This window comes from Pongo pygmaeus, chromosome 16 (genome assembly GCF_028885625.2).
Source record: "Pongo pygmaeus isolate AG05252 chromosome 16, NHGRI_mPonPyg2-v2.0_pri, whole genome shotgun sequence".
NCBI lineage: Eukaryota > Metazoa > Chordata > Mammalia > Primates > Hominidae > Pongo > Pongo pygmaeus.
The window spans coordinates 82,871,675-82,897,703 of record NC_072389.2 but is presented as its reverse complement, the minus strand read 5'-3'; the positions used below and the strand labels follow the sequence as shown (position 1 = coordinate 82,897,703).

At 38.8% G+C, this 26,029-nt stretch overlaps 1 protein-coding gene across 50 annotated transcripts in view; it reads left to right on the top strand.

The window, feature by feature from the left end:
* The window catches only part of PEAK1 (pseudopodium enriched atypical kinase 1), a 319,366-nt gene that overhangs the window by 238,224 nt on the left and 55,113 nt on the right, over nucleotides 1-26,029 (top strand). For all 50 annotated transcript variants that reach the window (XR_010123829.1, XR_010123828.1, XR_010123827.1 and 47 more), the window contains 2 exons: nucleotides 2,515-5,768; nucleotides 24,204-24,397. Coding sequence is in view for 47 of the 50 variants with exons in the window: in XM_063652409.1 (XP_063508479.1) it covers nucleotides 2,629-5,768; nucleotides 24,204-24,397 (3,334 nt within the window). In the remaining 3 variants the exon portion in view is untranslated. The remainder of the gene's footprint in view (nucleotides 1-2,514; nucleotides 5,769-24,203; nucleotides 24,398-26,029) is intronic.

The following is a 26,029-nucleotide window of genomic DNA, read 5'->3' as shown; positions in this document are numbered from 1 at the left end:
TTTAGATTGTTTCCAGCTTTTGGCTGTAAACCTTTGTGTATTGGTTTTAGTGTAAACAAAAGTTTTTATTTATCTTGGGTAAATACCTGGGAGTGGGATTGCTGGGCTCCAAGGTAAGTTTATGATTAACTCTATAAGAAACTGCAAAACTGTTTTTCAGAATACCTGAACCATTTACATTCCCACCAGCAATATATGAGTTTCAATTGCTTCATATCCTCGCTAGCATCAGTTGTTTTTGTTTTAATTTTATTTTAACCATTCTAATAAATGTATAGTGGTAGCACATTGTAGTTTTAATTTGCACTTCCATGTGGCTAATTATATTTACAATATTATAAATTTTATTTACTACAATATTGTAAATATTGTAAATTATATTTATAATTTTTATATTGTCTAAATGCAATCCATATATCTTTGGCTGGGCACAGTGTCTCATGCCTGTAATCTCAACACTTTGGGGAGGCTGAGGCAGGTGGGTCCCTTGAGCCCAGGAGTTTGAGACCACCCTGGACAACATGGAGAGACCCCATCTCTATAAAAAAATAGAAAAATTAGCCAGGCATAGTGGCATGTGCCCATAGTCCCAGCTACTCCAGAGGCTGAGGTGAGAGGCTTGATTGAGCCAGGGAGGTTGAGGCTACAGTGAGCTGTGATCATACCACTACACACCAGACTGGGTGACAGAGTAAGATCCTGTCTCAAAAAAAAAAAAAAGATCAAAAATCATATTATTTGGTTAAGTGTCTGCTCAAATCTTTTACCTGTTTTTTATTGGGTTTTTCTTTTTGTTGAGTTTTGAAAGTTCTTTATATATTCCAGATACAAAGTCCTTTGTCAGATATGAATGTTTCACATAATTTCTCCTACTCTGGGGTTTGTCTTCATTCTCTTGTCATTTTTGTTTTTTGCAAATGTTTTTGATAAAATGCAAAATATAATTAGGTACAATATTTTATAACAGGTTTGCTAGTGAGAAGAATGAAATTCCATTTTGGGGAGGATAACATTTTGCTTGATGGGGGTTCAAAGTTAGTACTTCCTCTCATCAAAATTGATTACAAATGTTCATCTATTAATGCATATCTGTAATGAAATTTTATATATTTCATAATTTTATTTTATAATTTTATGTATTATCTTTGAAAAATGTAATTTCACATAGCTGATAGATGCACCAGTGGAAATCCTGCAATTTGTAGAGTTCCACAAAGCAGTAAAAGTGAAGCATACAGTCTATGTGTCACACATTTCATAGCTACTCATCTCTCCATTGTAGCACAGAAGCCACCATAGGCAAATGAGTATGTAAACAAATGAGTGTGACTGGCGTTCCAGTGGAGCTTTATTTGTGGGTACTGGATTTAGAATTTCATATAATTTTCACTTGTTGCAGAACATTATTCTCCTTTTGATTTGTTTCCAACCGTTTAAGAACATAAAAAGCATCCTTAACCTCGGGATACAAAAACAGGAATGAGCTACATTTGGCCTCTGGGCTATAATTTGCTTACCTTTCCCCCTTCTTCCCCCCTTCATCTGTCAGTGTTTTGTAGTTTTGCTCATATAGATTCTAGATTTTACACATATTTTGTTGGACTTATATACCTAAGAATTTCATGGGTTTTGGTCAGAGCTGTCTTTTTAAAATGCAAATTGGATTATGTTTCCCCTGTTCAGAACCCTTCAGTGGCTTCCCACTGCTCTTAGGATAAACTCTATAATCTTTAAAAGCCTAAAAGGCCTTGCATGATCTGGGCCCTGGTCTCCTTTTCAGCATTTTTTTTTTTTTTTTTTTTTTTGAGACAAGGTTTCACTCTGTCACCCAGGCTGAAGTACTGTGGCACAATCTGCTCACTGCAACCTCCACCTCCCAGGCTCAAACAATCCTCCTGCCTCGGCTTCCTGAGTATCTGGAACTATTCACGTGTGCTACCACACCCAGCTAATTTTTATATTTTTTTTAGAGATGGGGTTTTATCATGTTAGTCAGGCTGGTCTTGAACTCCTGAGCTCAAGTGATCTTCCCACCTTGGCCTGCCTCCCAGCATGCTGGGATTACAGGCGTGAGCCACTGCACCCAGCCCCGAAGCTTCATTTTCAGTGCATTGAGTTTGAGGAGTCTACGAAATGTCTAAAACGTTCAAGGGTAGGTGGAAGAAGAGGAATCTATAGTGGGCTGGGAAGAGTTGGAGAAATTGGTGGATAACAGAAGGAGTGGTATCAAAGGCATTTCTGGGAGGGAAGGTCACAGAATCATTGCAACAGAGACATCAAGCTGAAGATTATGTATGGATTGATAAGAGTGCATAAAATTATAGTTAAAAAGCTCACTTTCCAAATGCTGATTGGCTAAAGGGAAATTACAAAGTACTCAAATTAGTTTAGCTCTCAGTCTTTTAATTTAAGGAAAAGTTTAGGAATGGAGTCAATTTTTTCAAGTCACTAATAATGGTAAGTCTCATAGTGCCTTTTTCATTCAGATTTTTTGTCTTCTTTTCCCCTCCACAGATTGATCATTCTTAGAAGAGCTGCTGTAACACATAGGGGAAGTGAAAACTAACAGATGAAAGTTTTGTCATGCACTGAAAGAAAAGCATTGTCTGTGAAGTTCTATTTTTAAAAATGTCTGCTTGTAACACCTTTACTGAACATGTTTGGAAACCTGGTGAATGCAAGAATTGCTTTAAACCTAAAAGTTTGCACCAGCTTCCCCCAGACCCTGAGAAGGCACCCATCACCCATGGCAATGTGAAAACTAATGCCAATCACAGTAACAACCACCGCATCAGGAACACCGGCAATTTCCGGCCTCCTGTGGCTAAAAAACCCACTATAGCTGTGAAGCCCACTATGATAGTGGCAGATGGGCAAAGTATATGTGGTGAGCTTAGCATCCAAGAACACTGTGAGAACAAACCTGTCATCATAGGGTGGAACCGAAACAGAGCTGCCTTGAGTCAGAAACCACTTAACAATAATAATGAAGACGATGAAGGAATTAGCCATGTTCCTAAGCCTTATGGCAATAATGATAGTGCAAAGAAGATGTCAAATAACAATAATGGACTAACTGAAGTGTTAAAGGAGATAGCAGGCTTGGATACTGCCCCTCAGATAAGAGGAAATGAAACAAACTCCAGAGAAACATTCTTGGGAAGAATAAATGATTGCTATAAACGATCATTGGAAAGAAAGCTTCCACCAAGTTGCATGATAGGTGGGATAAAGGAAACTCAGGGCAAGCATGTTATTCTGAGTGGGAGCACAGAAGTGATTAGTAACGAAGGGGGCCGGTTCTGTTACCCAGAGTTTTCCAGTGGCGAGGAGAGTGAAGAGGATGTACTTTTCAGTAACATGGAGGAGGAGCACGAGAGTTGGGATGAGAGTGATGAAGAGCTGTTGGCCATGGAGATTCGCATGAGAGGGCAACCTCGCTTTGCCAACTTCAGAGCAAACACTTTGTCTCCTGTTCGATTCTTTGTGGACAAAAAATGGAATACTATCCCCCTGCGAAACAAGTCTCTGCAGAGAATCTGTGCTGTGGACTATGATGACAGCTATGATGAAATCCTGAATGGTTATGAGGAAAATTCTGTGGTCTCTTATGGACAAGGAAGCATTCAGAGCATGGTGTCATCTGACTCCACATCACCAGATTCTTCTTTAACAGAAGAATCACGTTCTGAGACAGCCAGTAGTTTATCCCAGAAGATTTGTAATGGGGGAATATCTCCTGGTAACCCAGGAGATTCTAACGACATGAAGGAAATTGAGCCCAATTATGAAAGTCCCTCTAGTAATAATCAGGATAAAGATTCATCACAAGCTTCCAAAAGCTCAGTAAAAGTTCCAGAGACCCACAAAGCAGTCCTTGCTCTCCGATTAGAAGAGAAAGATGGCAAGATTGCTGTACAAACTGAGAAGGAAGAAAGTAAAGCCTCTACAGATGTTGCTGGGCAAGCAGTAACCATAAACCTTGTCCCCACAGAAGAGCAAGCAAAACCTTACCGAGTTGTGAATCTGGAACAGCCATTGTGCAAGCCATATACTATCGTGGATGTGTCAGCAGCCATGGCCAGTGAGCACCTCGAGGGCCCTGTTAACAGCCCCAAGACAAAAAGCTCATCTTCTACTCCAAACTCTCCAGTTACATCATCTTCATTGACACCAGGACAAATAAGTGCCCATTTCCAAAAATCCAGTGCAATTCGATACCAAGAAGTATGGACTTCTAGCACCAGTCCACGACAAAAGATACCTAAAGTAGAACTAATTACTAGTGGAACTGGACCAAATGTTCCTCCAAGGAAAAACTGTCACAAATCAGCACCTACATCACCCACAGCTACAAACATTTCCTCCAAAACCATCCCTGTTAAGTCACCTAATTTGTCTGAAATAAAATTTAATAGTTATAACAATGCTGGTATGCCACCTTTTCCAATTATCATTCATGACGAGCCAACTTATGCTCGGAGTTCCAAAAATGCTATCAAAGTTCCCATTGTTATCAATCCAAATGCATATGACAATCTAGCTATCTACAAAAGTTTTCTGGGAACAAGTGGAGAACTCCCAGTGAAGGAAAAAACCACAAGTGTAATAAGCCATACTTATGAAGAAATAGAAACTGAAAGCAAAGTGCCTGATAACACCACTAGCAAAACCACTGACTGTCTTCAAACTAAAGGGTTTTCAAACAGCACAGAGCATAAAAGGGGCTCAGTGGCTCAGAAGGTTCAAGAGTTTAACAACTGTCTCAACAGAGGTCAGTCTTCACCACAGAGAAGCTATAGTTCCAGCCACAGCTCCCCAGCAAAGATCCAGAGAACCACTCAAGAGCCTATGGCCAAAATAGAAGGCACTCAGGAGTCTCAGATGGTGGGCAGCAGCAGCACCAGAGAGAAAGCAAGCACAGTGCTTTCTCAGATTGTGGCTTCAATCCAACCCCCACAGTCTCCTCCAGAAACACCTCAATCTGGCCCTAAAACTTGCAGTGTGGAAGAACTTTATGCCATTCCTCCAGATGCTGATGTTGCTAAGTGTACACCTAAGAGTACGCCAGTCCGGCCCAAATCTCTCTTTACATCTCAGCCTAGTGGTGAGGCTGAAGCACCTCAGACCACAGACAGTCCTACCACCAAAGTACAGAAAGACCCATCCATAAAGCCAGTCACCCCCTCTCCCTCCAAATTAGTGACTAGCCCCCAGAGTGAGCCACCACCTCCCTTTCCCCCGCCACGCTCTACTTCTTCTCCTTACCATGCAGGTAACCTTTTGCAGAGGCATTTCACCAACTGGACCAAGCCAACCAGCCCTACCAGGTCAACAGAAGCTGAATCAGTTTTGCACTCTGAAGGCAGCAGGCGGGCAGCTGATGCAAAACCTAAGCGCTGGATATCATTTAAAAGCTTCTTCCGCCGTCGGAAAACAGATGAGGAGGATGACAAAGAGAAAGAGCGAGAGAAAGGGAAACTGGTGGGCCTGGATGGCACAGTCATTCACATGCTGCCTCCTCCTCCAGTTCAGCGCCATCACTGGTTCACAGAGGCAAAAGGAGAGTCCAGTGAGAAACCAGCCATTGTCTTCATGTATAGGTGCGACCCTGCTCAAGGCCAGCTCAGTGTGGATCAGAGCAAGGCTAGGACAGACCAGGCAGCAGTCATGGAGAAGGGTAGAGCAGAGAATGCATTACTACAGGACTCAGAGAAGAAGAAGAGGAGTCATTCTTCTCCATCACAGATTCCTAAAAATATTCTCAGGTATGTAAAATAGACTGGCAGAATATGGGAATTTTTTAACACATTTTCAGGTGCTAAGTTTTTTATATCTTTTAAGATTGCATAAGAACCATTTCTGTTTGTAAGTAGCACTCTGTGGCCATCATCTATCTTTATAACTGCATTCCAAGATTAGAATAGTATTAAAGTGATCTTACTGCACTGAACAAGGTTTATAGCCCTGCATCTTTGGCTTAAGTAGCCTACTGCATTCTGGTGAATGCAGAGGAACTTTAGCATAGAAAAGCAAATCCATAACACCTTAATAGCAATAAATAATATGTTGTTTTGGAATGTGATGGTAGTGTGAGGAAGAAACAGGATCAAATGAATAAATGGTGGTACTGTTCTTTCCCTCACTGTAAATGAAATAAAACTCTTCCAGCAATTCTTTTTGTTTTTTATGAAGGTGTTATCTCTATATGCATTACTTATTTTAAGGGAATATTTGTTTTTTTATTGCTGTCTCTTTTTGTCCTCCTTCCAAGTGTTGTGGAAAAAAATGGAGGGTGGTAAGCAAGCAATTTATAGTTATTTAGCGTGTGGATGAAATAGGAGAAGTTGAGTATTGAGACAGACCCAGTAGTATAATCTTCAGTTCAGCTAGACAGATTGCATACCTAAATCAGTTCTCTAGGCATTCATTTTCTTGAATACCTTAATAACTATTTATTGATCACCTATTCTGTGCAACATATATAATAAATATTTATCTCAAATCCTTATAAATTTGCTATATTCTTCAGATGAGGAAACTGAAAACCCGGGAAGTTAAGAATTGAACAGTCACAAAGCTAGTACTTTTCAGAGCTGGAATTCAAGCCTCGATCTCTCATGCTAAAGCATGTATCCTCCTCATAATTGTGCATTCTTAACAAACACAAGATCAATAAAAATTGTTATATTCTCACTTGTAATCATTCACATAAATACATATGTTTAGGAAGCCTAAGTTTTTCTTTCTTTATATTGTAAACAAAATGAATTAGCTGCCAGTAAAAACAAGGAACTTTTATCCCAAGTTTGTGACTAATAGGATGATTTCCCTATGCTTCCTGTCCTTTTTATTCTTAAAGATATGGCCTGAGTACTCTATTCATCTGATTCTGAGTCCTTCTCCCTCCTTACTTAAAGTAAGAAGTAAAGAAAGAAGGGCCTGCCCTTCTTTCCTACAAATATAGCAAATTCTGATGGATGGGGCAGATTTACCCGTTTTTCTTTAGAAAAGTATAATAAAAAATGAAGTGAACACTTAATGCTTTTACTTTTCCTAGCAAAATGCTAGGAAGTTTTATATACATTCTTTACTAAAATGGGCTTTTTACATACCTCCAAATGTTGTCAAAATGCTAACAAGTCTCTGTTTTCCTTAAATCCGTGTAGTAACAAAGCAACTAGGATGGTAGTCCTAGGAAGAACAGTCTTGTCATTGGTAGTTGAATGTTATATTCCATGGTAAGGTAGTCAATGACAGAATGTACTCCAGTAGTAATAAAATACATGTATTTCAGGGCCGGGTGTGGTGGCTCACACCTGAAATCCCAGCACTTTGGGAGGCCAAGGCGGACGGATCACCTGAGATCAGGAGTTCGAGACCAGCCTTGCCAACATGGTGAAACCCCATGTCTACTAAAAATACAAAATTAGTTGGGTGTGGTGGCAGGTGCCTGTAATCCTAGCTACTTGGGAGGCTGAGGCAAGAGAATCACTTGAACCGGGAGGTGGAGGTTGCAGTGAGCCAAGATCACACCATTGCACTCCAGCCTGGTCAAAAAGAGTGAAACTCCGTCTTAAAAAAAAAAAAAAAAAAATGTATTTCCGGTGCCTGATTTATTTAGAAAAGAGGCAGTTTAAACAGCAAATGGTTGGAGTTATACAGGAGGGAATGGTAGACAGTTCTTACATGGCGTCATTCCTGATTAAGTACCACTGTAGTGTATTTATCCGCATCTTAGAAGGCACAGTCAAGAAATGATTCGGCTTCTTTCTGTGGAATGAGACTCTCTCCTTTGGCTGCATGCCATGGTATATAGGCTTGAGGGCAGCCCAGGCCTTGGGCTTGGCAGACCTCTTACTATACAGCTTGTATTTTCATAATTAGGTTATACATAGGCCAGTCAGGTCTTCCAAAATGTATCCGTTTTTTGTAGTTAACATCCATGAATCCAAGTAACACAGTTCATTTGCCCATTGGTTCTTAAATTTAACCATGTTCCAGAATCATCTAGAGAGCTGTTAAGACACAGATTGCTGAGCCCCACCCCTGGAGTTTTTGATTCAGTAGGTCTGGGGTGGGTCCTGATAATTTGCACTTCTGGTAAGTTCCTGGGTGATGCTGATGCTGCTGGTCCTTGGGTCACACTTAGAACTGCTGGTCTCACCACCATTATAAAGATACATGCTATAATCTGAGTAAAGCAATGATTGAGATATTAAACTTTTCTTTAAGGGACATTGGAGTTTTCACATTTCATAATGTCCCAGACTAAGTAGAAAAAGAGGTATTCAATAGCTTTTTTTAACTTTTTGAAAAGTTTAAAACATGAATATGCATATTGAAAAATATATACCATTTGCTTTTTCAATAATTGCCTCATTTACTTGGATACACCATTGGTATTTACTTGAAGCAACTTTGATAAGGAAAACATTACCATCAAATGTCAACATTTGTGTTTCAGGCTTGATGGCAGTGTGGTCATTAAATTACCATCCCACGGCTGGGAGCACACTGCTGAAAGAAATGAAAATACAGTTTTTCTATAAATAAATGAATATTTCAAGTCTAAACTGTATATAAGGAATGAAGAATGAAAAACGAAAAAATACTGTGCTAAAGGCCAGACCCCAGGCTCTGAAAGATGAGGAACTTTATAGAGCCCTTCATTATGGGATTAGATTGTTACTAAGTTCATTTATTTAACTGTTTAGGAAATACAAATTGAGTGTCTTAACTGTGCCATGTATTTGCCATCAGGCCCTGGAACAAATAGGGGGAAACATTATCCTGAAATAATGGGCTTGGACTGGACTTCAACTATGTGTCTGATCCTTCAGTGTACAAGGCTATAAAGATACCTATCACATAGAAGTAATTTGAGAATTTCGTTAGAAAACATATAAAAAGCTTATCCCAGGGTCTGGCACACACTGAGTGCTTAAAAATGTTAGTAGGCCCTCTCCCCTCAATGGATAAATGCTAAAACAATGTTGAGAGTGATTAATTCAGCTTAATGCAGACTTCTCAGGAATAAAATCCAAAGCAGATCTTTAAAGACAAATAGGATTTTGCCAGCTGGTTGGGAAAGACATTGTAGGCCAAAGGAACAATATATGCAAAGTCACAGAGGTGAGGTTGGTGGCAGACAGAGGCAGGACATGTGGCTAGAAAAGGATAATGAATAATCCAGTGGGTGTAAAACATTCAAACTCAGAAGGAAAGAATAGAGCGATGATAACCAGAGACTTTTGGGTGACGTGGGGTTGATGGGGAAAGGAGGGGTGTTTGCCAAGGGTACAAAGTTCCAGTTAGACAGGAAGAGTAAGTTTTAAAGATCTATTGTACAGCATGGTGACCATAGTTAATAATGACATAGTACATATTTCAAAATTGCTAAAAAAGTAGATTTTAAATGTTCTCACCACAAAAAAAAGATAAATAGGTAAGGTGATAGATTTGTTAATAACTTTATTTAATCTTCTACAGCATATACATATATCAAAACATCACATTGTACCCCATAAATATATACAATTATTATTTGTTAATTTAAAATTTTTTAAATTAAATTTTAAAAATAGTCCATTGGTTCTTAAAGTATGGTCCGTGTAAGGTCAAATAGTGATCATGCCAACGTTACTAATTTTATAATAATACAAAGACACTTATCTTTTTCATTGTGTTGACATTTGCATTATTGGTGCATAAACAATAGTGGTTAAAACTACTTGCATCTTAGCATAAATCAAAGCCATGGCACCATATTGTACTAGGAGGGTTTGTTGTTGTTGTTGTTGTTGTTGTTGTTGTTTTTAAGTGAGTTTCACTTAATGTCCTTGGTGGGCCAGACACAGCGGCTCATGCCTGTAATCCCAGCACTTTGGGAGGCCGAGGCAGTAGGATCACCTGAGCTCAGGAGTTCGAGACCAGTCTAGGTAACATAGTGAGCCCTTGTCTCTACTAAAAATTTTAAAAATTAGCTGGCCATAGTGGTGTGTGCCTGTGATCCCAGGTACTCAGGAGGCTGAGGTGGGAGGATCGTTTGAGCCCAGGAGGTCAAGGCTGCAGTGAACCATAATCACACCACTGCACTCCAACCTGGGTGACAGGGTGAGACCCTGTAAGAATTCCCTTGGTGATGTAGTAAATTAAATCTCAACCCAGGAGTACCTGTCTTCTTAAAAATTCTGTGTAATTAAATGGGAAGTACACATAGAATACTTCTGCTGTGTAACAAAGTATGATGGTTTTCTCAAAGAAAAATACTTGTGAAATAGTTTGAGTTGTGAAGCTGAACCAGCCCCCTCTTTCATGGACCACCTTGAAAGAACAACTGACAGACAAACTGTGTTTATTCAAATCTGAGAGTGTTTGGAAGATATTTTCTTAAGAATGAACAAAACAAACCTATTACTTCAAGGAAAACAACTAACTGTATTTGTTGTCAGTGATATAAAATCCAAGTTTTCAAGCAGAAATAAGAATTTTTAAAAACTTTTATCTGCCACCATGACCTCAACAGCTTCCTAATACTTAAACATTCTTCTGATGAGATTGATGGTTGAATTTGCAAACTTTTAAAAGTATTATATAATGAAATATGTCAACATTTAGAGGATCTGCATTAACTCAGTAAACCAATAATTTCCAAATAACCCAATGCATGATATTATAAAATTATACATGAGTAAAATCCATTCAAACTGCAAGATAGATCAATGGCTTTTAATGTAACTGAGTACAAAAAGTTTATTGATATGGTTTCAGATTTCACATTGCAACTAACCTTTAAGAAACTACCGCTTATCAAATTCTGGTATGGTACCAAAGAATATCTACAGTTATCTAAAAAGCTATTAAAATACTCCTCCTTTTTCTGCTTATGAATCTGGGTGAGACCAGATATTTTTCATATACTTTAATCAAAGCAACATATCACAGCAGATTGAATGCAGAAGCAAATAAGGGAATTCAGTTGTCCTCTATTAAGCCAGATATTTAAAAGATTTGAAAAAATATTATTTAGGTACTATTTACTGGGTTTATTTCCTTAATTTTTAAATTTTTATTTAATACTTAAATTATACATAATGCACATAATTATGGTGTACATAGTGATGTTGCAATACTTATAATGTAAAGTGAGCAGATCAGGGAAATTAGCATATCCATTATCTCAAACATTTATCATTTCTTCATGTTGGCAACATTCAATATCCTCCTTCTAGCTATCTGAAACTATATAATAATGTTACTGTTAACTATAGTCATCCTACAGTGCCATAGAACACTAGAACTTATTTCTCCCATCTAGCTGTAATTTTGTGTCCTTTGACAAATCTCTGCCTATCCTTTTCTTCCCCCATCTTCCCAGCCTGTCATATTCTCTCATCTACTTTTTACTCCTATGAGATCTACTTTTTTTTTTAAGCTTCCACATATGAGTGAGAATATGTGGTGTTTAACTTTTGTTCCTGGCATTATTTCACCTAGCATAATGTCCTCCAGTTCCATCCATGTTGCCACAAAAAAAGTTTAAAAAAAAAAAAGGATTAATTATTTTCAGATGTTCTCAGTTCCAATTTCTCATTTAAATGTCAGTTGATATAACCTGTACAAATAAGAGTCCATGTGATTCTCAATTTTTAAGAGTGCAAAGCAATCCTGAGACCAAAAAGTTTGAGAAGTGCTGAGACAGGCTGTAAATGACATGTTGAAATGTTTGGCTTTTATCTTGTAGATTTTGTAGAGGAAACAGTTTTTAAGCAGGAAAGTAGCATGATTTTTTTAATAAAATATTTCCAGGCACTAATATTGAAAATAGGTTAGAAGATGGGACACTAGTGGGTCAAATTTTAGTTCAAGAACGTGTACCCAGGCACCATTTCTATGTGGCAAGTTTGGATTCAGAGAAACTAATTTGGTGGTTAATCTGGTCTGTGACCAGTTAGGAATTTCTCAACTATCATTTTTAAAATGGTACCTACCTACCTACCATCTCTGCAACTCTTTGGTGTCCATCACATGGGGGAATAATAATGCACAGTGGGAAAAATGCCAGCACTGGAGTCAGAGATTTGAATTCTGACTTACCCTGAGTAGTTGTAACTTTTGACATAATATCTCTGAGCTAAAGTTTCCCTACCTATACCATAAGAGTAATAATACCTACCTTATAGACATATTTTGAGTACTAAATATATAATATCTGTAAAACATCAGCATAATATCTAGCAATAGGAGTTGACTCATTACAAAACTATGCCTAGGGAACCAGAATTTAATATCATCCTTGCTTAATATCTTGCCCCCTGAAATCTATTCTGAGAACAGCCGCCTACTCTTTCTTAAATGTAAATCTAGTTATATCCCCACACTGAAGAAGGCCCTACATATGTGGCATCTGCCTACCTTTTAATCCTAACATTTTGGGCTTAATCTTATCCTCTTATTCATGAACCTCTAGTTATTCTGGCTTCCTTTTCTTCTAAGTGCCTTGTTTATAATATTGACTTTGCAATCAGTTCTACTGGATTACCTTTTAATTGGGACTATCTTAAAATTGGTCCTCTCATTTTTTTTTCATTTTATTTTAAACTTTTTATGATTGAAAATTTTAAACATGTACAAAAGTAGATAGACTAGTATAGTAAACCACCATTTACCACAAAACCACACTTCAACAGTTATCAATTTATAACCAATCTTGTTCCATCTCTGCCTCTATTCACTTCCCCCCATTATCTTGAAGCAACTTTTTTTTTCCATTATAGTCATATACCAAAAAGGGGTTCTTTGAACCCTAGTAGCTAACCCCTGGCTAAACATCATCAAGTATCAAAAATTTTAAAACTATAAATATTCAGATGACCCTATTATCTTCATCCCTGATCTCTTCCCCCAAGAATCATGTGCAATTTTCCACTTGATATCTCCACTTCAAATGAAACATATCCAAAACAGAACTCTTAATTTTTCCCTACAAATCTGTTCCATCACAACTCTTCCCTTCTTGGTAAATGGCCCTCCATTCATTCAGTTTCTCAAGCCAGAAAATTAGGGGTCATCTTTGATTCTTCTGTTGCCTTCTTCACCCCCAACATCCAAAATGTTGGGTGATTCAACCTCCAAAATATATTCCAAATTATCTACTTCTCTCTAATCTCTGCTTCTACTACCTTGGTCCAAACTACCATCATCTCTGACCTGTTTACTAATGTATTTCCTTATTGAGTCTCTGCCTAATCTCTTGCCCCTGGTAACCTAATGGCTTTAGAACAGCCAAGTACCCTCTTCATTTTACTCCTACCTTCTGGGTTCAGTTTCCTTCTTCTCGACAAATACCATTTTTAGTGGTTCTTTCAATAAGCTGTGGTGGTAAACACTTGGTTAGTGACTAAAATCATGGTTATCTTAGTGTTATTTAACCAATAACACTTGGTTATTGATTAAAACTATAGCCAATGGGCCATAGTTACTTGCATGTTAATTTAGTTTTCAGGCATAAATTCTGTGTCCAAATTATGTTCCTCAATGTAAGAATACCTCCCAACACAAATTGCCCAGTTTAGACACTTAGTCTCACTCTTATGTAAATAATTGTTTTCATACTTGGTTGACAAGACCTATTGCCAATCTGTGCTTAAATTTTCAGTTCAACCAGGCATAGTAGTGTGCATCTGTAGTTCCAGCTACTTGGAGGCCAAGGCAGGAGGATGACTTGAGCCCAGGAGTTCAAGTTCAGCCTGGGCAACATAGCAAGGCCCCCTTCTCACCATCTCTAAAATATAAACTAAAATTTAATTCAAACAGTTTTTTTCTAATGAGAAAAATCTAATCTAGACATTAAGAAAATAAAAGTAACACTCCAGCTAAAGTTAAGGATATCATTTGCTGCCTGAATGGCCTTTAGCTAACCTTTCTAAATCTACCACCCCTGAATTTCATGCTGCTAATTAGCAAAGACCCCCGGCATGTACATCTGGGATACAATGTTAAGTCGTTTCTTTAGGACTTCCAGAATCATCTCAGGAATCCAACTATGTGTAGCACTGCTGGGATTCTGTCCAAACCAACTTCTGGTTTGGACAGGCAGACTGAATTTGACATACCTTTCTTTGCACACTTAGGAATGCTATTCATCTGTATCAGCCTTCCTTTACCCTTCCAAGTCCTTTTGGATCTTCTGAAAGACCTTACATAACTAAACTGTATTCCTCAGTAATCCAGGAGTCAATCCTGAGAGCCCTCTAATCCACTCCAGAGTTCAAGGGTGTAGACCAGGAGTTGGCAAACTATGGCCGATGGGCCAAATCCAACTTGTTACCTGTTTCTGTAAAAGAAGTTATACTGGAAAATAGCCACACTCATCTTTTACATGTTGTCTATGGCTGTTTTCAAGCTACAACAGGGTTGAGTAATTGCAGTGGAGACCATATGGCCCACAAAGCCTAAAATACTTACCATGTGGCCTTTTACAGAAGTTCGCTTACCCCGGACTAAGCCATAATATCAGATTTGTCTGTGGTTGTCAGGCATGCTAGTGACATACAGCCATTCCAGCCAAATACTGGAAAGGTTTGGTACTCTCTATAGTAACCAATATAGGCCTATTAATATGTGTGTGTGTGTGTGCGCACGCGCATGCACACGTGCATATGTGCATGTACATATGGTATGAAAAATGAAAATCCCAGCACTTCTTAGACTGTGGTAAAATGTCATGTCTTTCTCTCTGGAAAATTCAGTTAGAAGCTTCAATTGTTTTAATGCTTACGCTCCAGTTATATGTTAATTTGCATTAGTTCTCCCTTGAGTTCATGTCCTTTGTAGAGACATGGATGAAGCTAGAAACCATCATTCTGAGCAAACTGTCACAAGGACAGAAAACCAAACACCGCATGTTCTCACTCATAAGTGGGAACCGAACAATGAGAACACTTGGAGACAGGGCGGGGAACATCACACACCGGGGCTTGTCGTGGGGTTGGGGGTTGGGGGAGGGATAGCATTAGGAGAAATACCTAATGTAAATGATGAGTTAATGGATGCAGCAAACCGACATGGCACATGTATACATATGTAACAAATCTGCACGTTGTGCATGTGTACCCTAGAACTTAAAGTATAATGCAAAAGGAAAAAAAATTTTGCATTACCTCTCCTTTTTACTAAGAGAATCCTAGCACAGTTGTCTTTTCATGCTTAGGACGAAACTGGCCCCAAGATCAAACTTCTACTCCTCATAAACAGAAAATAATTGAAAACAGAAGCTGAAAATAGCTGCTTTCTCTCCTGATCACATGTTATTTTGCTGTAAAGAAACTTCTGGACTATCAGCACTTATAAAAATCACATCTACATTTGCTGACACATTTTTCCTAAAGTTGAGTTCATGAAGTCCTCACTGTTAAATTTTTAAATAATCATGTTTTAGAGAAAACTGATAAATATATTACTTTATCATAATCACGGAATGATACAGTATGGTTATGTTTATATGTACCAGAATGGGGTAGTCTTCAGACAGCTTTGTTTCTTTTCCTTTTGGGAGGTAATATAATCCCAGAGAAGTAAGCTGACTAAGAATAAACCTCAGAAGGTTAGGAATGGTTCCAAATTATTACCCCCTCCCTGCTTTTTCATAGTTCATTATGAATTTCTCATCTGTGACTATTTAAATTATTATATTTCCCCTTTCCTGCTTATATCACTTCTGAAGAAAATTTTTCTACTCACTTTTCACACCTTGCTGCTTGTATACTTATTCTTCTGTTCTTTCTGGAGGAGGAAGGCAGTGAAAAATAGTTTCTCAGAATGTGTTCCTGGGACCAACTGCATCACCTGGAGTATATAAATGCAGATTCCTGGGCCATGCCCCAAAGCTATTAAATCAATCCCTAGAGATGGGAGCTGAGAACCTGCAATTTTAACAAGCTCCCCAGGTAATTCTTAGGTACATGAAAGTTTGGTAGCCATTGGCATAATATTTTAGAACATAGACTTTGAAGTCACCGAGACCTGGGTGTGAAAAGCACTGATGTGCTTTTGTCACATTAGTGTCATCTTGGATAAGTTACTTGAGCTCTGCTTACCAGTTTTCTCATCTAGAAACTAAGAAGCAAATAATGTAACTGCTTAAAGGACAAACACTAGAGCTAAGCTGCAGGGTTTGAATCTCAGCTCCACCAGTTACTAGCTGTGTTACCTGAAGCAAGTAACTTAATCTCTCTGGGCTATAATTTCTTCATTTATAAAACACAGAAAATAGCCTGCCTTGTAAGTTGTTGTGAGACTTAAAGGGGGATGGGATTCCCCCTGGGGGCACATTTGACAAAGTCTGGTGACTTTTTTGGTTGTCACAACTGGGAGGCAGGGGGTAGTTCCAATGTCCAGCCTTTAGCAGGTAGAGGCAAGAAGCGCTGTTATAATCCTGCCATGTGGCTAGCCCTCCACAACAAAGAATCACCTGGCCCAAAATGTCAATAGCCCCATTTTTGATAAGCATGGCTTAAAACAGGCACATAATAAGCACTATGTAAATTTTGGCCACTATTATTGTTTGCTGTTATGGGAATAATAAGCCTTACTCAGTGTTATTGTTTGAAGATATTTAAGCACAGTGCCTAGCATTCGGTAAATATAGGGATAGTGGTGGTAGTGATTATTATTAGGAAGCCAAATATCTAGAAACACAGTCATTCTATAGCTAGAGCAGCTTCAATTTAAGGAAAATTTTTTTGGAAATGTAAATTATTAACTTTTTTGGTTTGTTTAGGATTTTCAAAAGTAAAATACATCTGTAATCATTAATACCCTACCTTTCAATAATAGCTGTTTTTTTCTTCTAACTAAAAGTAAAAGCAGTTTTACTTCTTCATCTTCACAATGAAGTATTTATTGCTGGGTTTCTGCAGTATGCCAAGCTTGCCTTATCTTAAGAGTGTGGTGGAAGGAACATTTACGTTAGAGTTGCATGGTATCTATTCAGATCCCAACTCTACCACCACCTTAGTACCCATGTAATTTTAGGCAATTGATTTAACTTCTTTCAATCTCAGTTTCCTCATCTGTAAAATGAGAATGATTGTATCCAGCTCCTGAAGAGTTTTCATGAATTAAGTGGAAAAATGCACAGCTTGTGCAGTGCTGAGTAGCTGTGTGTTCTGAATACTTATAGGTCCCATTCCTGCCCTACATCCATTTCCTCTGTCAGCCTGCAACGTTTTTGGAGTTAAGTGTATGTAATCATTTCTCAGCATCTCCCTACTCTGACTCAAAGAGCAGAGGGAGATAAGAGGAAAGTGAAAAAAGGTGCACTGACTTGCTTCTCCATTGCTTCTGGGCATTCGGAAAGAAAAGTCCAGGGCCCCAGAAAGGCTGTTCCAAGGGTCGGGCGCAATGGCTCACTCCTGTAATCCAAGTATTTTGGGTGGCTGAGGCAGGCGGATTACCTGAGGTCAGGAGTTCAAGATCAGCCTGGCCAACATGGCGAAACCCCGTCTCTACTAAAAATACAAAATAGCCGGGCATGGTGGCAGGCGCCTGTAGTCCCAGCTACTTGGGAGGCTGAGGCAGAAGAATCGCTTGAACCCAGGAGGCGGAGGTTGCAGTGAGCTGAGATCGTGCCACTGCACCCTGGCCTGGGCCACAGAGCGCTGTCAAAAAAAAAAAAAAAAAAAAAAGGCCAGGTGTGGTGGTTCACGCCTGTAATCCCGACACTTTGGGAGGCCAAGGTAGGTGGATCATCTGAGGTCAGGATATCAAGACCAGCCTGATCAACACAGTGAAACCCTGTCTGTACTAAAAATACAAAAATTAGCCAGGCGTGATGGGCACCTGTCGTCCCAGCTACTCAGGAGACTGAGGTAGGAAAATCTCTTGAACCTGGGAAGCGGAGGTTGCAGTGAGCAGAGATTACGCCTTTGCACTCCACCCTGGGCAACAAGAGCGAGACTCCGTCTCAAAAAAAAAAAAAAGAAAGAAAGCCTGTTCAACATCCTTCCCGGGTTAGTCCCCTTGGAGAAGGCTATGGGTGTTTTCTTCTAATACCTTGCCTTTTCAGGAAATGCATATCAGTATCTCACCCCATTCTTTAGTGTAAATCAAGGCCAAAATTATGATGCTAAGGAGCTACTTCTGTTATTGAGAATGTTATTCTTACTGAGAATGGCAACTGTATTTTATTGCTGTTTTCCAAAATTAATTGATCTTTTCTGTTAATTTGCACAGATGCCATTCTGACTTTGTATTTCATAGGATTTTTGAAACTGTAATTTTCTTAGTATTGTGAAAGTGACAGTGATTTACAGAGGGCTATGTTTTTATATGCTTTGTTGTCTTGTACTGTGGTGCCTTAAAGACACTTTTAATTTGCTATTTGAGTCTGTTTTTTAAAAAAAGTGGATCTGTACAATTTCAGAAAATTAGAGTTCATTCAAGATCTTGCACATGGCTGCCAGTCTTCCCCATCTCGAGACCTAGCTACTTCATTCACACCAGTAAGAGCTACCTTTGTTTGACCACACTATGTTAGAAATATTAGCAGAACTCATCAGATATCAGATAAAGCTGAATCTCAGTTCAGGATAAGAAGTTCAACGTTTTCAGTTAAAGACTACAGAAGGCTTAGCAGAAAATTGGAGACACTAGATAGTGATCAGTAGACACACACTTCTCTATCTGAAAATGGCAATGATTGGAAAGTGTGGCAAAATCAAGTTGATGACCTGGAAACTAAAGATTAAGAAATGTCACATTCGTAGGAGGTCCTAGAGGTAGAGAGACAAAAAGAAATGGGAGTGTTTTGTTTTGTTTTTTCTCCCTTTCAATAGATTACAAAGGTGTGGAATTTGATAACTTTGATCTCTCCTTTTCATGTGTTAATGTGGATCCCGCATCTGCAGAGTTCCGTTATCCCCAGCAACCCCAGAAATGCGCAGCTCTGGAAACCAGTAACAAAACCATGACGTTTTGTTTCTAATGTGCTTTAGTCTGATTTTTCGGGGTAAAAGGAGGTTTTAAAAGTCACACATTTGCTTATTGGCTGTCGTGGGCAACTAGAGACATGTGTACCTGCTGAAGAGGTCTAACAAATGGAATTCAGAATAACATTTGCCCCAAGAGGCAGGTAGTCTCTGGAAGTCAGATTTCACTTATTGTCCCTTCTGAAGCTGAATGAAGGTGGTTGAATTTGAAGATAGGATTGAACTGAAATTGCGTAAATACTTGGATACTTAAAGGCCTTTAACCTGTTCTAATGTGGAATTTGATTTGCCTTTTTAAAAAGTACGTTCAGACATTCAACAGAATTTTTACAAAAATCTGTCTTGAACGAATATCCCAGGGAAGCAAAAAAAGGATTATTTCATTTGATGGTGTAATGATTAATCTCTACCACCTGGGTAAACCAAGTGAGCTTCACATAGGAGATTGCTTCTGCAGCTTTGAATTATGTATGAATATGGCAGACTGATGAGATATAACCTTCCAAGGGATTTGTTTATATAACAGACAAATCTGTAACAGTGTAACTATTTCCTTTGAACACCTTATATTCATTCTGCATGTTCAGAAAATGATTTGTCTTTGTGGAGATTATGACATGATTTTTTAAGTATTAGGTCAGACATACCAAATCTCAATTAAAAACTGGTCATTAATGGAAAGTTGGTTGAAGAATTTAAAGTATAGTCACACATATGTTGTCTTCTGTGTTGTCTGTCTGTGAAAGCAGAAGGAATGCTGAAGTTTCAGGACAAAAAGTAAGCCAAGTCGGAGTTTGACCCAACCTGAAGATCAAGGACCTAGATATCAGCACCATAGTTATTATGGAAGTAGGAGTGTTTCAACATGAATTAAAATAGCAGAAATGTAAAAACCATAACTTCCTCTTAGTGGGCCATTTGTCACTTAACAATTTTGTTTTATAGTAATGAATATCAAATTGTACTTAGGCTGAAAAAAATTAGATACACTGGTCATTATTTGCCATTTTAAGACGTGCTAACATATAGTATATAAGAAATTCTCACAGATTTCTTGTAATTTTCATTCTAAATAATTTTTTTACCATCTGTCTCATGGATGAAATGGGGGAAATTTTTATTTTTTCCACTAACTCTTTCTTGATGCCATCAAGTTTGTTCAGAAAATCAAAGCAATAAAGAAACAGTACCCAGGTTCGAATTCCCATTTTATTGTTCTCTACATCACATTAAACATCTCCTAATGAAATGTTGGTGGTAAAACATTTTGTTAGGAGATAAAGCTGATATTTGTAAAGTGTCACTTTAGTATTTGAGTTTTCTGATTTTATGTCCAAATATGGAACAAATCAATGGTAAATACTTTTTTTTTTTTTTTTTTTTTTTTGAGTTGGAGTCTCTCTCTGTCACCAGGCTGGAGTGTAGTGGCATGATCTTGGCTCACTGCAACCTCTGCCTCCCAGGTTCAAGCGATTCTTCTGCCTCAGCCTCCCCGATACCTGGGACTACAGGCGCCCGCCACCACGCCCACCTAATTTTTGTATTTTTGGTAGAGATGGGGTTTCACCATGTTGGCCAGGCTGATCTCACACCCCTGACCTCAGGTGATCCACCTGCCTCGGCCTCCCAAAGTGCTGGGATTACAGGCTTGAGCCACCGCACCCAGCCTTAAATTCCCTTACTAAATTAATGTACCTAATGATAAATTAATCAGAGATTTTCCTTTTTTTCTTTCTTCCTGAATGATTTGTCTGTTTATGTTGTTTATATATAGTGACTGAATCAACCTTCTCTGATACTTTTCTCAATTTTTTTTATTTTTTAGTCATAGTATGTTATTATATCTAACCTTGAACTCTGAGAACCTCTCCCTTTTCCCCTGTCTCTCTTTTATCTTTTTTTTTTTTTTTTTTTTTTTTGAGACAGAGTCTCACTCTATCACCCAGGCTGGAGTGCAGTTGCATGATCTCTGCTCACTGCAACCTCTGCCCCCTGAGTTCAAGCAATTCTGCTGCCTCAGCCTCCCGAGTAGCTGGGATTATAGGCACCTGCCACCACACCCGGCTAATTTTTGTATTTTTAGTAGAGACGGGGTTTCACCGTCTTGGCCAGGCTGATGTTAAACTCCTGACCTCATGATCCACTCAGCCTCCCAAAGTGCTGGGATTACAGGCATGAGCCACCGCGCCTGGCCTCTTTTATCATTTTAATCATACAAAGAGCTATTCTTCCTTCAAGCATTAAAACATGACATATCACTGATGCATTTTTTAAATTCTTACTCCTTTTAGAGACTGCTGTCACTGTAAATGCAGATTAAATGTTTTAGCATCCGTTTGCAAATCCATGTGATTTTACTTTTATCAACTCTATTTGCGTAGTTCTTTAGAGTTGACAATTACTTTAATTGATGATTTAATATACCAGTGCACTTATTTAAAATGTGCTCATAAAAACCAATCTTTATCTGGAATATACGCTGTGCTGCCTTAGTTTGCAAAGGGTTAATAAAACTAGCTTTCACTTTGCTTGGTTCCCCAAAGGTAATTTGGCACATTTCCCAGACCAAACCAGTAAGGTAAGGGTCAAGGTGCAGTGAGTGATATTAAGGAACAGAATCAAGCCTTTTCTCATGGTTTGCCTAACTTGTAGCTCTCCAGAACTCAGTGGAATCTATGGTTTATCTGAGTTTCAGAGCATGATTAACAGACTCGAGAAGGCCCTGTGAAATTTTCCTTTAATGGGGAATTGTGTTAGTGAGCACAGCGGGTGAGTTTTCTAATATTTCTTGCTTTTAAGTATTCATGTTTTATTTTGTGAAGCCCTTCAGAGTACAGAGCTGTGTTATATGTACACATGTGCAGCAGGCCCAGGGAGTTCCTCATAGGTTAATAGCAGCAGCTTTTTCTGTGTTTTTCACTGTAACTGAGCTTTGTTGTTAATAGTCCATTGCCTAGGATGAAAACAGTCAAGTGAGGATGGAATTGTGGCTTCTGAACTCTTCACCAACCCTTTTTGACAAATGGGAGGGAACACTTTCTTTTAGTAATAACCAGGAGATGGAGAAAGAAAGAAGGCAAGAGTTAAGTCTGAAGAGATTAGGAGCCAAGAAACAGCTATTCAGGAAACCTCTAAAGCTGACTTAGAACAAGAAATGTCTGGAGCTTTAACATTTTTTTTCTTTCAAGTGTGGGGGCTGATTTTGTTTTGAGACAGAGTCTCTCTCTGTTGCTAGGCTGGAGTGCAGTGGCATGATCTCGGCTCACTGCAACCTCCACCTCCCAGGTTCAAGCGATTCTTCTGCCTCAGCCTCCCCAGTAGCTGGAACTACAGGCATGCACCACCATGCCCAGCTAATTTTTGTGTTTTTAGTAGAGACAGGGCTTCACCATGTTGGCCAGGATGGTCTCCATCTCTTGACCTCGTGATCCCCCCGCCTCAGCCTCCCAAAGTGCTGGGATTACAGGTGTGAGCCACTGAACCTGGCCAGGGGGCTGATATTTTTAAGGGACTTTATATTTATTGCTTTGAAACTAGAAATGGTCTCTATTAACTTTTGTCAGAAAACATTTTCCCTTTCTTGAAACGTGTTGATAACTACTCAGTAATATACACTCTTGACATGAAGTGGTGCCTGAGTGTCTTGGAAGTGTCACTTTGTTTTGTCTTCGCTAATGCGTGGAGATAGATCCCCCATGTTACCTTGATTTTATGGTGCTCCATATTATGAGAAACCAACTTTGTGTGGAGCCCCTCTTTTGGGTTGATGACCGAGGGCAACCCATCGAGAAGAGGCAGTATGCTTTACTGTGTGAGGCCTCCTTTATATATACTACTCTCTTGACTGCTAGAAAAGTGATTCCTTCCAACCTCACCACTGTCCTCAAGAGCCAGATCCCCTAATGGAACTTCCAGCTCATTGCTTATTCCCAGTATAGAGAGACCTCTGGCTCTGCCAACTTTGAAAGGATATTTTTGAAGTTGTATATCCAGCAGACATCAAGGCTTATTTTTCTGTCCAGGCACATGCATAATTTCCATAATGAAAAATTGATAAGAGGGTACTCCTTTGCCTTTAGATCTACTCCCTTAAATCCACAGGCGATATATGTTCTGATGGCACATGATCAAACAAAGTACCTCTTTAAAGAAACTGGTAAATGTCACCATGACTCACTGCCAATTGAAAATCCACAAATAAGCTGTAATCATATATAAGTTTCCTTTCCTTCCTTCTTTCTTTTTTTCATAAATAAACCAAGAAAAATAGCTAATGAATGTGTGATAATCTAGGAATACTTTTCAGTGGGCCCAGCAAACTTTAAAGATGCATGATTTTGAATTCATTTAATTGACTGGTCCATTGAGATTTTCTAACTAGGCCAGTTTTCTCCACCAGCAACAGAATTGGCACAGTTCAGGCAGATTGGGGAGTGGCGAAGATGGGAAGAAGTAGCTATAAGCCTATGAGCAGGCAATGGTAAAACAAGATTGGTCATATACTGGTATGCAGCCAGGAGGATGCTTCAGATTCATTTTAATAAATGAGATTAACTAGACTGCGAACTTTCTTTTCCATTTGCCTTCCCTGCTGCATGCAGACAGGCAAAGGTTGATGCTTCTATTCTCTTGGCAACAAGACCTTCCTGGCCTCAGTGTACCTACTAAAACAATGGCTTAACTTCCTTATGTAGAGAGTTTAATCTCAACTTTATTCCTGATCCTGATTTAGTACACACTAAAGTGTGTACTAAAGTGTGTACTAAATACTGTATATAAATTAAAACTATGTAGTAAAGTATTTGATATTTACCATAGTATTAGAATACTATAATTAGTAAGTATAGTAAATACTTTACTAAATACTTGAGTATATTTGTCTTTAGCCAGTTAAACATTCAGATCCTTCTACCACCAACATCACCACCTCCCACCTAAATAAACTGTTTCTGTTATTCTCAAGTTCCCTTGCAGGCTACCATACCTGCTCTGTCAAATTGGGTTCTCAATATGTGTGAATCAAGGTAAATAGAAGTATCTGCCTAAATGAAGTACTGCCTTGTGTTCAGACAAGTGTATTGGGGCTTATGACCCATTACTGTGACTATAGGACCAGTTATTTACATTTATGGGAAGTATATGCCTTCCATAAATCTAAATTTTAGTAGAACCTTTCAATACCAGTGTGACAAGTGGTCTGATTTGTTTCAGTCACATGACCCATGAAGTAACAGAGGATTTTTCTCCTCGGGATCCAAGAACTGTTGTTGGGAAGCAAGATGGCGGGGGCTGCACTTCAGTCACAACAGCATTGTCCCTACCTGAACTGGAAAGGGAAGATGGAAAAGAAGACATTTCAGATCCTATGGACCCGAACCCTTGTAGTGCAACATACAGCAACTTAGGTAAGTGCAAATGTCCAATAAGTAGTATTTAAACTTTGCCTTTTTCTGTACTAGCCAAATGTTCTGTTTTCTTGGAGAGATGGTTTTTATTGCTCCATGAAGCAGAAGTTGGACCATTGGAGTTACAAATTTTAAGTCACATCAGAAAAACGTTCTGATGTTTACTAGGCATGTATTAAACACCTGCACCCATGAGCCCTGTGCCAAGTGCTAAGGGTTATTAACACTGCTTTGAGGGACTCACGTGGGGGGAAAGAGGTGAACTTGTTAATTATTTCAGTGTAATATAAATACAGTGATAGAGATATACATGGTATATTTTTAATATTACACAGAGGAGGGTGTCAAAAGATACCTTTCTGGAGATAATTCCTGAACTGATTTAACTAGTTGACAAAGCGGACAAAGAATATTCCAATCAGAGGCAACAATATGAGCAAAATCACGGAGATGCATGTAGGCATCACAAACATTTAGTGTTGCTGAAATGTGAAGTGGAGAGTTAGCCAGTGTCATGCATTTCAGGCTAAAACCTTAGACTTTTTGCTGTTTATGTTAGTGAGCCATCAAAGGTTTTTAAGCAGAGGAATAACACAATTAGATTTGCTTTTTAAAACATCCACCCTGCAGGCTGTCATGTGTATGTGGATTATTTGGTAGCAGGAAATTTGGTAGTTAGATACTATTGCAGGACCACACAAAGGGATGAGAAAGGGAGGCCTCAACTAAGATAGTGGGAGGGGGGACAGTAGACAGATTTGAGAGATATTTAAGAGGAAAAATACACAAGATTGGATAATGTAAAGAATCTATAATGTATCCCAGATTTCTGGCTTGGATCAAGCAGACTCAAGAAAGTAAAGATCCCTGTCATTGGAGGTATTTAGGCAGAGGCTGATGGACCATCTCTCAGAGGTATTGTGAGGAGGATGCTACACTGCAAAGAGGGTTGAGCTAAATTACTTCAGAGGCGCCTGCCAATGCAAAGATTCTGCAATTCTCTGATCATCTTCACTCGTCTTCCTTGAGTGCTCAGTGACTTCTTACCTGTCTCCCTTGAGTGCCACACAGTTTCCTTCCTTCTGAAAAGCAAAGCCTGAGGCAGAATAAGGATTTCTCAGTGCTCTTCTTCCATGAAGTCAGGAGAGAGGTGAGTAGCCTGGACTACTACATGCAGAGCACGAGCAAGATTCATATGAACCACTGACCAATCCTTAGACTGTTTGGAAACCAGTGGCATGTCTCATTGAAGTATTTTTTACCTCGTTTCTCATCTCCTTTCTTCTTTGTCCTTTTCCTTTGTCAGGTTATTGTAAGGAAAAATAATTCTAACACTAGCTAGTGTACTTGGAAATAAAGGAGTCCCTAAGAAGGCCAGAAGATTATGGTAACACTGTGGGAGATAATACTTTAATATCTCTTTTTGGGAAACTCAATCCTTACGCAGTTGAAAATATATTTTGTAAGAAGAAGACTTCCATTCTAAGTTCCAGAAGCTTTCTGTGATTTGGGAGTAGGGGAAACGTACTATAGTTTACCCAGACTACTATCTTGGATACCGTTTTCAAGTTGGAACAGATTTTATCATCAAACAGCTTATTGGACTTTTCCCATTATTTGATATTTTGTGAG